Source organism: Salarias fasciatus, chromosome 15, assembly GCF_902148845.1.
Source record: "Salarias fasciatus chromosome 15, fSalaFa1.1, whole genome shotgun sequence".
In the NCBI taxonomy this organism is placed as follows: domain Eukaryota; kingdom Metazoa; phylum Chordata; class Actinopteri; order Blenniiformes; family Blenniidae; genus Salarias; species Salarias fasciatus.
The window spans coordinates 22,985,224-22,998,589 of record NC_043759.1 but is presented as its reverse complement, the minus strand read 5'-3'; the positions used below and the strand labels follow the sequence as shown (position 1 = coordinate 22,998,589).

The window sequence follows — 13,366 nt, the reverse complement described above, 5'->3', positions numbered from 1 at the left end:
TGCAGTAAATTAAAGACAGCCCAGTTAGAGCTTACATAAGGACCATAATTAAGCCTCTGATAACTTCATATGTAAGTTTTTTTCTTCGTTCTAAATGAGGCTTAATCAGTAAACAAGATGCCTTCCTATAAAAAACCTTAATGTGAATTTCAGCACAAGCATTTTTTTTTATGAATCATTTCCTGACTGACAGACGAAATACTAAATTTGTCAACTCATTAGTAAGTTTCAGTTTGAGCTGCACACAACAATGTAGACTGTGCCTTTAAATCTGTTAACTATAAAAATGAATAAGTTATTAGATTCCCTATAAGGAGCCTTAAATAAAAACAAACTGCAAAGACATATGAGATTGACTATCATGTGTTCTAGTTGATTATTATTTTTTCATTCTAGGAGGAGAGGGGCGCTCTCTTAGTGGGGGGACTACTTTCCAGCAGCGGAAGGATACCTCCAGTGTAGGGGGTTCTGGATCGACACTGGAGAATTTGCCGTGCCGGTTTGTAACGCGGCCTCTGATTGGCTGCTGCGGACCTGCAATATTACACCGCATGCGTCGGCCTCATCGATTGGCTACACGGGACCTGCATTGCACCAGGCAGTGGCACTTGATGGAAACATAATAAATAGAAATACGTGAATCTTAAAAAGCGACGCGGCGTTATTGGCCACCTTCGCGGGTATTTAACACGCAGTTTCGCTCGCTCGCAGAAGACTCGTGAAAACGGCGACACGTTTTGCCCCACGCGGGGGTGAAGTGCGCACATTTACTGACAGCTGGTCGGCCAGAGTGCAAGCAGCAGCACTGCGGTTCGGGGATTATTTAATAGGGTTTAATCTTGTTGGGGGTAAAGAAAAAAGTGGTTTATTTACGTAACCACAACCTGTGCAGGTAGAATGACGGTGCATTATTTGTTGAAGTGGACAGAACCGACCGGAGTCCCAGCACCGGACTCAGCCGGTCCAAAGCGCCACCTAGCGTCCGGAGAGGGAACATCGTTGTTTACAACAGAGCTGCTTGAAATAAGAACCAAAACAAAAAAAGAACAAATTCCGGCAAATCATGAACAAATGCCTGCTGCTTCTGTCTTAGACTGTCTTATTCCATCAGCACAAACAAGATCAAGAACTCTTCCACACCAGTGGAACACTGAACTAAACACTTTCCAGCTCAGGGCTCACACACTGAACCGTTTCATCTTGAGTGGAAGAGACTTGTAAAATAGTCCTGTGACCACCTTTAATCTCAAATTTTGTTTTAGGACCAATTTTACCCCACAGGCCTTATGTTTGACACTCATGTTTCACACCATTCTTCCATCCATCTCCATAAAAACATCACTGAGTTTGCAAGCCATCATGAAAAGCACTAGTTTTATTATGAAGGACGTTTATGGAGGTTAATAATGAATTCATAGACTATTTCATATTATGAAATGTGATCGTCATTTAAAAACACAAGTCTGCACCTGATCTGAAACGTCTGAACGTGACAGGAGATGTTCCAGTGAAGCCCCCAGGCTCCCGACCAACGCTGTAAAGAGAGCAGCTCTGTACAGGGCCGGCCATTCACTCAATAATTTAAATCATGATTTAATCATAAGGCCCATAAGTTTAACATCTTACCTCTGCACACATTTAAAAGTAAGCTATTAGGCATCCTGTTTACATGAGTATACTTGAAATGCACACACGGGTGGACATCATAGAGTATCTGCCTGAACATCATGCTGATGCATGTCAAAAAAGACAAACAGCGACAACAAAGAAACACTTTTCTGAAGATCTTTTGAGATTTTTGAAGCATTGCGCAGCAGAACACTAAAGTCTGTGCGTTCTGGCCGCAGCCTGGGCTGCTCGCAGTCTTCTCGTCAGGTCAGGGAACTCTTAACTGGAGTTGAGCTGTTTCGTTTGTTAATCTACTGGAACTAATCGGGACTTCTTGCTGAATCCGTTCAGTGTTTTGCCCTGTTTAACAGAAGCAATAGCTCTTACATAAGCACATGTACATTCCTCTCGCCGCTTTGCATCTCTCCCTCACACACTTCTCTCTCTTTAATACCCAGCTTTCAGCTCTGCTTATTGTTTCTCCTGCACATATGCACCGGTCGGCCATAACATTATGACCACCGAGGGGTGACGAGAAGCGGTCTGGATGGAAAATGTTTCTGAAAGAAACATCTGATCAACGAACTTTGGCGAGTTGACGAGATCAGTGTGTTTTTGAGTTTTCGAAAGGAAAAAGTTGCATGATGGTGTAGAAGTTAACACTCACTGTGACCTCTTAAAAAACAGTTTTTCTTTCTTTCCTTTTTTTTTTTTAAATCACTGCATCGGTTGTCAGTGACATGCAAACTTTGGACCAGGATACGGTTCCCCGCTCTTCCCCTGTGTTTTTACTGTGGAGTTAATATGGTGAAAAGGCAGCATGGGGGTGATCCACACATCTCCAGGCAGGTGTTGTGGCTGATCAGCGTTAAAAGAAGAGCTTTGGTAACTACTTCTCACCCTCAAGCTGTGGAAAGACGGGAGACAAATGTCTTCTCTTCTTTTTGACGTTTTTCCACCCAATCCAAAACAAGTGACAGTAAATGATCGCAGCATTCGGTTTTCTTTTCCTCGTCTGTGTGTGTGTAGATATGCACCATCTCCAGGACTGTGTTTGCTCTCGCAGTGTGATCTTGAGTACAGATGGATGTGGATGTGACATTTCAGTGCGGTCAGTGCTGCAGCATCACTGTGTGCTTTAGAAACACCCAACCCAGAGGTTTTTTTTTTTGTGTGCCTCATTAGAGCACACACACACATACACACACTTCTCTCTCTCTCCTGCCCAACATGCCACGCTTGATTTCAATATTTCCCTCCCTGCATTTGCTGATGTATGAGCTGTGGTTGAAATGCGTGACTGATTTAATAGGGCTGGCGTTCTGCAGCACAGAGGCTGCGCTCTCGCTCGAGCTGGTGGACGGCCCTTGCTGCACGGGGGCCACTTCCTCTTTTTTTTTTTCTTTTCTGCTGAGCACCGAGTTACACATGGCTCCACATCAAGAGGAATTAAATCAATGCTTGTGCGCGTGTCAGACTGCAGCAGGGCCAGCTTAGCTGGATTTACTTAACTTAAGGGCTGATTTGAATAGAAGACAGCAGAAATGGGAAAAGGCTGCAAAACATGCAGCCGCCGCGTTCTGCGTCCTTTTATTTAAAAAAAAGAAAACACTTTAAAGTGAAGCATTAGCGCACTGACATTCTGCAGCTGCTGCAGGCAACGTCTGAGCAAAACGCCGTTTTATCTCATCCCCGACCTCCGGATTTAATTAGAGTGTGGGAGTCCGGCGGAATATTCTAGTAATTAGCAGCCAGAGTAGTTCTTCAGGTCTCCAAATCCACCGTTCCTTCTGTGAGGAAGACGCTGGCAGGACAGAAAACATGACTCTGCATATTAATGGGAGTGTTTTTGACACAGAGGACAAACAACACAGAGCTGAATAATTCATCTGCGAGTATTCCACCCCTCTGATGAAGAGCAGGAGCGTCACGTACGTTTCAGTCCCTCAACAGAGTTTTCAAGTGAAAAGAGATTTTGAAAATGACTACAATGTCTAACGCACACCACCGCTGTGTTTATTTCTGTCTTTATTTATGGTTGGAACACATGACGGTAACAGGAAGAAGCGGGAGAAGCCAGAAACCACGTGCACAAAATATATCAAAAACTCTCTGGGGGGGAGGCGACGGCCGAGTCGCCGCTTTCACACGTTCACTCAGCGATAGGTTCAGAGGCGGAGGAGAGAGAGAAGCCGTTAGAGTGAAGGTTAGAGGTAGAGGCCCTCCGGCGTGCCCTCCTGCTTCTTGTACAGGACGTTCTCCTTGGACTTCTTGAAGTCTTCGTTGGTGACTTTCATGCGGCGCTCGCGCAGAGCCATGAGGCCGGCCTCCGTGCAGATGGCCTGGCGGACGGAAGCAGAAGGGTTAGAGTCAGAGTTCAGAGGAAATGAAGAAAAAAAGAAAAAAAAGAAAAAGGCATCCTGGACTGCGGAGGGCGGAAAACAATGCGGCGCTTTGTCGCCCTGTGTGTGTTTAGCCGTCCTGATCAGCAGGGTCGGCCAGCCGCTCGTGTGAAAACTCACAAATACTGAAATGTGCAAACAGCTTATCGGCGGGATTAACGTCGGCGCGAGTGACGAGGCTGTGGGAACGGCTGTGCAGCCAGGGTTTACAGTCAGGTCGGCACCACTCCAAGTCGGCCCCGGCCAACTCGGCACCGCCCCGGGATACAGTCAACTCGGCATCAAGCCAACTCGGCATCAAGCCAAGTCGGCATCAAGCCAAGTCGGCCTCACGGGCGGGGGGGCTCTCGAGTGACCGAGTTGGTCGGTGCGGACTTGACTGTAAGCTGCTTACCAACTCGGCCAAAAGCGTCTTTCTTTTTTTTCAATCACGATGGTGGATAATGTACCTGGGAGCTTCATGTTTGACGTCCGAGTAGCTTAGCTACAAGCGCGCAGCGCTTAGCGGCTGTCTGGTCATGTGACCGGTCCCAAGGCATTCTGGGAATCGTAGTGCAGCGATGCCGGCTGCGCCGCGACGATTTGCAGTTTTTTTTGTGCCGGCAGCGCCGCTTCTCCTCACGTAGCAGGCAGGGGACTGGAGGACAAACTGTGTGGTTATGGTGACTGACAGGTTAGAGGTGGAGAATGGACCTGGAGCTTCATGGTTGACGTCCTGTTTGAACCGAGTAGCTTAGCTACGAGCGCACAGCGCGAGCGGCTGTCTGGTCATGTGACCAGATCATGTGACCGGCATGTGATCCGCGAACGCTGCATGATCAAACCAGTCGCCTGCATTATAATTTTATTGTAATGTTCTCCACCCCTGAAGTTTGGTCAGCCAGTACAGTTAGATTTACAATTAGATCTAAAACATGTAGGGTCACCGCTCCTGAGGACTGGAGTTTGACACGTGATTTAAATGTAAACATGACGACCGTCATTTCAGTGAAATGAAATGTATATAATATTTTACCGGAGGGCTACGTTTATGAGCTTATGAACGCCAAGAAACCACATGAACAGCTTAACATGTACTACTGGTAATCGTTTGATATTACAGTCCCAGTTGCTATTACTGTTGACGCACACTAGATGGCGGGCAAACAACATTTACAACAAAATACATGCTTTTGCAAATGACAATGTTTGTTAAAGAAAAGAATAATGACTGATAAACTAACAATGTTGATCAGAAATGAACAAATCAGCATAAGCATAATGCAATACAGGTATTATGTTGTGGTTGGGATGAAATACAACAAGTATGATCGAGTTCGTCATGCAGCTTCGGTCTTTCTAGGTTTCCACTGATTGGGTAAAAATAAATTAATTGTACTGGCTGACCAAACTTCAGGGGTGGAGAACATTACAATAAAATTATAATGCAGGCGACTGGTTTGATCATGCAGCGTTCGCGGATCACATGCCGGTCACATGATCTGGTCACATGACCAGACAGCCGCTCGCGCTGTGCGCTCGTAGCTAAGCTACTCGGTTCAAACAGGACGTCAACCATGAAGCTCCAGGTCCATTCTCTACCTCTAACCTGTCAGTCACCATAACCACACAGTTTGTCCTCCAGTCCCCTGCCTGCTACGTGAGGAGAAGCGGCGCTGCCGGCACGAAAAAAACTGCAAATCGTCGCGGCGCAGCCGGCATCGCTGCACTACGATTCCCAGAATGCCTTGGGACCGGTCACATGACCAGACAGCCGCTAAGCGCTGCGCGCTTGTAGCTAAGCTACTCGGACGTCAAACATGAAGCTCCCAGGTACATTATCCACCATCGTGATTGAAAAAAAAAGAAAGACGCTTTTGGCCGAGTTGGTAAGCAGCTTACAGTCAAGTCCGCACCGACCAACTCGGTCACTCGAGAGCCCCCCCGCCCGTGAGGCCGACTTGGCTTGATGCCGACTTGGCTTGATGCCGAGTTGGCTTGATGCCGAGTTGACTGTATCCCGGGGCGGTGCCGAGTTGGCCGGGGCCGACTTGGAGTGGTGCCGACCTGACTGTATCCCGCAGCCAGGGAGGAGGAGGCTGCTGCTCCCGCCACTAGAGGGCAGCAGAGTCCAGCCAGAGCTCCCGGCGTACAGTAAACCCTCTGAATGAAAAACCCACTGAAGTTAATTAAGTGTTGACATGAAAATCATTTAGAGAATCAGCCCCAGCGGTTTTTCTGTCAGACGGCTTCGTCTTGGGTTTTTCCCTCCTCCTGCTGCTGAACCGCGGTGCGATCTGGCTCACTGCCAGCGCTCCACACGATCAATAAGGAGCCGGAGTCACAGAGGCAGGCCACAACAAATGGAGAAAACACCACCGGGCTCTTTACTCACTGTTAACACCTGGAGGAGGAATGAATGTCACAGTGCTGAGAGCTTCCACTGCTTTTCTTTTCTACCTTGATGTCTGCTCCCGATAGGTCGTCCTTCGCCAGAATGAGGTCGTCGAGGGTCACGTCGTCTGCGACCGTCATGCGGCTGGTGTGAATCTGGAAGATCCGGCGTTTGGTTTTCTCGTCCGGCAGCGGGAATTCAATCTTCCGGTCGATCCTCCCTGAAGAGGAGCAGAGCAGGCGTTACGTTTACGTCACGGGACGGCGCTGATCGAGCGAGCCAGAGTCCGACCGGACTTCCACTGACCGGGTCTGATCAGAGCCGGGTCCAGGGTTTCTATCCGGTTGGTGGCCATGATGACTTTGACGTCTCCCCGCGAGTCGAAGCCGTCCAGCTGGTTGAGCAGCTCCAGCATGGTCCTCTGGATCTCCCTCTCGCCGCCCGAGTTCGAGTCATATCTGCAGAACAGGAGACACAGCTGGAGCCTCAGACCAGACTCTGACTGGACGGTACTGTCTGTGCAGACTGGGACAGAGATCAAGATGTCTCGAAGACACAGCGAGGGATGTGGAGGAGCTCCAGAACGGGAGCGAGATGTTCTCCCTGCCGCCGCTGGCTCGTTTAATCAAGTCGGCGTTTTGTTTGTGCAGGGCCAAGAATCCAATCTGCATTCATCAGTACATTCATTATTCAAGCTGGTCGATATCCAGCCTCAATCAGAAGCCTGCGCGGTGTTTATACTCGACTTCCACAGGCCTGCAAGCAGGAATGCACCGATACCTCAGTACTCGCAATGGTAAAATAAAAACATTTTAAAAATCCTCCAGATATGAAAGCAACATAAATGCAATGAACTTCGCCATCAGACGGTTAAAAACAGACATGTGGACGTTAACAGGCTGTTCCCGGGTTGTTCGGCACTGAATGGAAATAAACGTGCGAGACACTGACAGTTCTCGCACCTGCAACCTGCCGCCGCCTCCTCCACGCTCAGACGGCGGCGCGGAGAGCGGCGCCTCACCTTTTCGTGCCGATGGCGTCGATCTCGTCGATGAACACGATGGAGGGCGCGTGCTCCTCCGCCACCCTGAACAGCTCCCGCACCAGCTTGGGCCCGTCTCCCAGGTACTTCTGGATCAGCTCGGAGCCCACCACGCGCAGGAAGGTGGCCGACGTCTGGTTGGCCACGGCCTTGGCCAGCAGCGTCTTGCCTGGCGGGCGAGGAGCAGAGCAGAAAGACTCAAACCGATCGGAATGGTAAAAGCAGAAAAGATAACTCGGTGATGATCCAAAAACAAATGAACACACATGTAAGGATTTAATTCTCTTTGCTTTCATGCGGGGATTAAATTTAATGTATCTTTTAACAGTGCTGGCCTGCAGCTCGCAATAAAAGGCCTCATAAAAGTGGAGAGATGGCACTCGACTTTACGACCGAGCGAATGCGCAGCCGGCTCCTCGCGATTTCATCTTGTTCGGATTTTTATGCCAATTCATAAAATCGAATTTTCCAAATGTTTCACTCAGACGATTTCAACAGCCTGCTGCTTATAATGATTACGCTTTAATTAAACTCTCCGAATCGCATTAACTATGTATCGTTCTGATTATTACACTGACTGTGCACTTCTTCAGTTCTGCAGCGGCACTGACGGACCGCAGGACCTCATCGATGACGTCAAACTATGGCATAGGGCTGGACGATATGGCCAAAAATTTTATCACGATATAGGTCTTAATTTCAGTCGATACGATATAATTCCGATATCGATATAAATAATACAAAAGCCTCAGAAAAACTGTTAAGAATCATGTACATATTAATGTACTACCTGTAAAACTGGAAATTATCTATCCAGGAAGCTCCTCCAGTATAACATTTTAGAAATAAAAACTACAATAAATTAAATGCTTACCTTTTATTTAAGAAATATGAAATAACTGTCAAATAAACGTAAGTTTCACCTTTTTCAATATAAATAGCTTCAACTTTACAGTTATGTTATTGTTATAGATTCAAACAAAGGTGCTTCAACCAGGAAGAAAAATAAAAGTGCTCAGAAATACTAAGGTTAAGTACAGAATTACTTGAGGTTGTAGTGATTATGGTGACACTGCAGCGAATATCTGTTCTGTTTTTTTTTTGTGGAATTTGTCTTCACTGTTCCAGCGTCTTGTAAATTGTAGACGGTCCCTTAACCCCGCAGCACTACGGCTGCTCATTTAAAACAATATTGTTTCTGATGCTTGATAGACAGATACTTTTCATAAAAATGAGCTTGTAGCATGTAGTCCACCTCACAACGATGGGATGGAGGCGCCCTTTGTATGTTACTGACGTTTTGTTAAAGAGTTATTGAGACCGAAAGTCCGTATCTGTCAATATGCTGCTAACTTTAATGGGCTGTTCAGTGAATGATGTACCTAATTCGTAGCCACGAATTAGTATTTCGTGCGCACGATTTATTATTTTGTGGCCACAAATTAGCGTGTGGAAGCTTGTTCAGTCGCGTTTACATCACGAGTTCTCATTTTGGAGCTCAAACTCACCGCGGTGGAGCTGAGCTTGTAGCCTGAGCTGAGGACAGCCAGCTGTGGTGTGCTGGTGGGTAGTGATCACTCTCTCGCGGCGCTTTCTGTTCGGCTTGAATCGCGGTATATATTGCTATCGAAATTTTGTCCAGCCCTACTGTGGCAACAACCAAATCTCCTCCAGGATGCTGAACCAGTCCGTGTGTTTTTCTATTTTCCTCTGTGTCCAAAAAGTACATTGCAACACTTCAACTGCGATAAGCAAAGCAATGCGAAGAAGGAGTTGCATCGAGAAATTAAGCATGACTCATTTGAAAAGCTATCACAAAGGAGTCTATTAATTATTCCAGGGGCACCTTATGGAGATGCTTTTTGATATCAAGATATAACGAGATCAATAAATATTGGTCAACTGTCATACCAGCAAAATGAATCTCGTTAATGGATACCATGCATCCTGACCTCTTGCTGATGAAGAGCTTTTCATTATCAGATAATCTTTTAAATGCAGTTTGCTTCAAACTTTCTTCCAACACAACTGGAGGGAAACATGACAGTCAGGATTGAGTTGGGGGGTCTCACCTGTTCCAGGAGGTCCGTATAAGATGACTCCCTTGGGAGGCTTGATGCCCATCTCCTCATAGTACTCTGGATGTGTGAGAGGCAGCTCCACTGACTCCTGTTTCAAACCACACAGAGCGATACAATGATGAAAATCAAACGAAGTGTTCAGAGACATGAGGAGTGTTACAGAGACCGGCTTCTCGCTGAACTGTACCTTGATCTCCTGGATCTGATTGTCAAGCCCTCCGATGTCGGCGTATGTTTCTTGTGGGGCTTTCTCTACTTTCATTACTGTCACCAAGGGATCAGTGTCGTCCATCAACACTCCGATCACAGCGTGGACCTGTGATGAGACCATTCTAAGTTAAGGATATTGACAGTTTCGAGCCACGTGAAGAGTAACCAGAGCAAGAAATCTGACCTTGTGGTTGAGCAGGACGGAGCAGCCCGGCTCCAGAAGATCTTTGTCCACAAACGACAGGATGCTGACGTAATGCTCCGACCCCACTGAGGTGGAAACGATGGCATGGTTGTCATCTATAATCTCCTCCAGGGTGCCGACAGACATGGGGGTTCCCCGCAGGTCATCCACCTTTGACCTCTCCTCCTGTTAAAAGTAAATCAGACGCTATTAATGCATGTGCACCAACTCCGAACACATTTCCATCTCTTTGTTTATCCTGTGATGGACTGATGGATATACTGTACTGGATATACCCTGCCTTCACATAGCTGGATAAAATGGTACAGAATACAGACTGTATGGACTGATGAGCAAGGCTGACCTCCTGTTTCTCCTCCAGGGGCTTCATCTGCTCCTGGTTCCTGATGAACTCCTCCTCCATCAGGAGGTAATCTTTGATACGTTCCTGCTTCAACAGCTTCAGACGGCACTGAGTGTGAGGCGTAACTGAAAGAGAGACACACCGGTGTGTCATTTAGTTGTTTGGCAGGTTAGTTAATAATCCTGACCAGACTGTGGGTCGACGACCTGCTAGAAGGGTTCTTAAATTCACTCATTTGTCCCCACAGATTAATTAAAAATGACATGACTTGAGGACATGGATACTTTGTAGGATTGATTTCATGCAGCACATTGCCCAAATTACACATTTAAATCAGAAACACTCTCCACTGTAACACATCATTTACCAAGGGGCAGTTTGCTCGCAGCATCAGGTCCCTTGGTCTTCTTCTTTTTCTTGCCAACTCTGGTTGGAATAGGAGGTTCATACTTCTTTTTCTTATCCTTGTTTTGACAAAATAAAATAAGCATGAGACGCATTAGTGAGAATCATTTCAGACAGTGATTCCCAACCAGAGGGGCCTGGCCCACTGAGTAGAATCCAAATATTCATGGAGGGTTTCGACACCTTCTTGATCGACATAATACAATAGTTGAGTCTGTATACATGCAGATTGTTTATTTAAAAAAGAAAACAAAACACAATAAAATAGTTTCAAAAAAATCACATGTCTGCTGTTTGCTGAATACAAGGAGAAGAAATTGCAAAGTGTCAGGCCAAAGAGAAAGATGAATCCAGCAAAAAGAAAATAAGGGAGTATTTAGAAAGATTTAAAAGAAGGCTTCACAGAAAACATGGTCAAAATTGGAGCTTAACACATTGCTCTTGTGTGTTCAGATTTGGGAAGAGGAGGGGACGTGATTTTCGGAACATTTAGAGATCTCAGTGAAAACAACTTAACATCTAACTCCATAAAAGCCGAAATAAATTGTTACATGTGAGACCTGCTTCACTGAACACACAAAAACAATCTCTGACCCAGGTGAGATGGAACATGCATCCTTCTGAGCTGCCTTGAAAAACTGACAAAATTTTGAAAATGCTGAAAAGACATCGATCATCCTGAGGTGGTGTGTAGACCCAAAAAGTCTATACTCAGAGAAAAGGAACTCATCACTACAGAGTGTAAGAAAGAAACTGTTTCACATGTAGTGTGTTATGAAAGTCCTTCAATTTTTATTGTGCTAGTCCAGTGTGGTGGGGATGCTTGTGTTTACAGTGGCCTTGATCCTCAAGAAAACAAGGTTGGGAACCACAAATTTAACACGATCGAGTCTTAAATGTATTCATGCCTCCAAAGTGTGAAAGTTGGAAACCTTTTCCTTTAAACTGTTACAGGTGATGTTTTGCTGGAACGGGAACTCTGTAGTTCGGTTGTGTAGCATTAGCTGTGTCATCCTTACCTTGTCATCTTTCTTTCCCCCTCCTGGACCGTGTCCTCCACTCTGACTTTGACCCTACAACAACAACAACAACATCAAGCTTGCAAAAGCGGTCTGAAGAGAAATCCTGCAATGTTTATCCTGTTACACACGAACGAAGATTCACCACTGACACAGCCTCTCGGCTCAAATGTTTGATAACGTGACGAGCAACAACCACAACTTAATGCCTACAGTAGACAAAACACACACAGAAACGTACACAAATGAGATCCGACTAATAAAATACGTTGATAAAAGACGGTTTGGACATTGTGAATGACTTTGCGAAAGGGAGCTAACTCATAATAGCTAACGTTGTTAGCTTTCGGCTACAAGGCTCGACCTCACATTTAAATCTTTTAACTAATACAAGATCCACGCCTGAACTAGACGGAAACGTAACCTAAACGGTGGTAAACAGAATAAACGGTGTCATTTTTTACGGATTCTGGGTATAAAAATTAAATAAAAGAAACGAGCCGCGGAGAAAACTGCTGGCTCACTTACCATTGTTGCGAGTCGCTTAGTGATGACGTAGATGTACGGCAAGTCTGTAGGACCAAACCTGGCCCGAACTCTGGGAGATCGCGTTTAGTGACGTCATGATGCGCGCAGGCAAGGGGGTTTATGGGAATAAAAATAAGGAATAATTTAGGAGTTTTCATCTATATCAATTTTAATCTATTGCTGAGTTGTTTTTATTGAAAAAAATTACAATAAAGAGACTGAGAAAGACATAATAAATGAATAATTAGAATTCAACATATTGCTGATTGGAAAACCTGTGGAGATAATAGTGTTTTAAGGCCTGATTCACAGTAAGATAAATGAGTGTGTCAATAGTCCCTGCGTGTTCAGGAAGTTTCTTGCACAGAAACTAAAAGCTGCTTCACATTGTTTATTCTGACACTTTGATCACTTAGTAAACCTCTTCCTGGGGACCTCAGGGGTCGGACTTTTTGTATTCTACAAGGAAGTCTGATATGCATTCAGACTCAAAACCATTCAATGCTTTATTAAAACAGAAATGTGCTCGAGTCACTTTGTGTTAATGGACTCCAAACTGCAGCTGTCGCAGTTTTTTACTAGACTTGCATGAACAAGTCTCCCTCAGTCCTGTTCAGAAATTGTTGAATTATAGCAATATTTTTCACATGGTAGTGAGCTGATTTTGTTACTGTCTTACTGTAATGTGGTTCTTGAGGCTTCAGGCTTTACATCAGGTTTCACGAGACCCAGATTTCTGCCTTGATTTGTTGTCTTGAATGGCATTGAGTCAAGATGAGTGCTGACCTTTAACCTTTCTTCTTTGAGGCCAAAATCAATTGCCTCAGGTTTTCTGGGTTATGCTGTAAAAAGTTCTGACACGTCATCTAATTAGTTTAATTTCTGCACTCACTCAGCAGGGATAAGAGGCCTTGGTCATTCACTGACACTGATATAAAGATCTGTGTGTCATCTAGTAATTATGATTAAAAAATGTTGTCATTGTTGTCATGATCAATCAGTCAGGTATCTAATCACACTTCTGCTTTAATGTAGGGTGACCATACTTTGATTTCCTCAAAAAACAAAAAACAAAAAGGAAAAATGACTCTTGAATAATGAAACTCTGAAATACTTACAGTAAATGACACACATACCTTAAAATGCAAT

The 13,366-nt window shown here is 45.3% G+C and overlaps 1 protein-coding gene across 1 annotated transcript; it reads right to left on the bottom strand.

The window, feature by feature from the left end:
• Window positions 1–3,619: 3,619 nt before the first annotated feature.
• Window positions 3,620–12,259, bottom strand: psmc1b (proteasome 26S subunit, ATPase 1b). Its single transcript, XM_030110325.1, has 11 exons — window positions 12,218–12,259; window positions 11,690–11,743; window positions 10,633–10,729; window positions 10,266–10,390; window positions 9,902–10,087; window positions 9,695–9,823; window positions 9,499–9,595; window positions 7,406–7,595; window positions 6,691–6,842; window positions 6,450–6,604; window positions 3,620–3,950 (listed from the first exon to the last, which is right to left on the bottom strand). The coding sequence occupies exons 1-11, from the start codon at window positions 12,218–12,220 to the stop codon at window positions 3,816–3,818; spliced, it is 1,323 nt and encodes a 440-aa protein (XP_029966185.1). The 5' UTR covers window positions 12,221–12,259; the 3' UTR covers window positions 3,620–3,815.
• Between the last annotated feature and the right edge of the window lie 1,107 nt (window positions 12,260–13,366).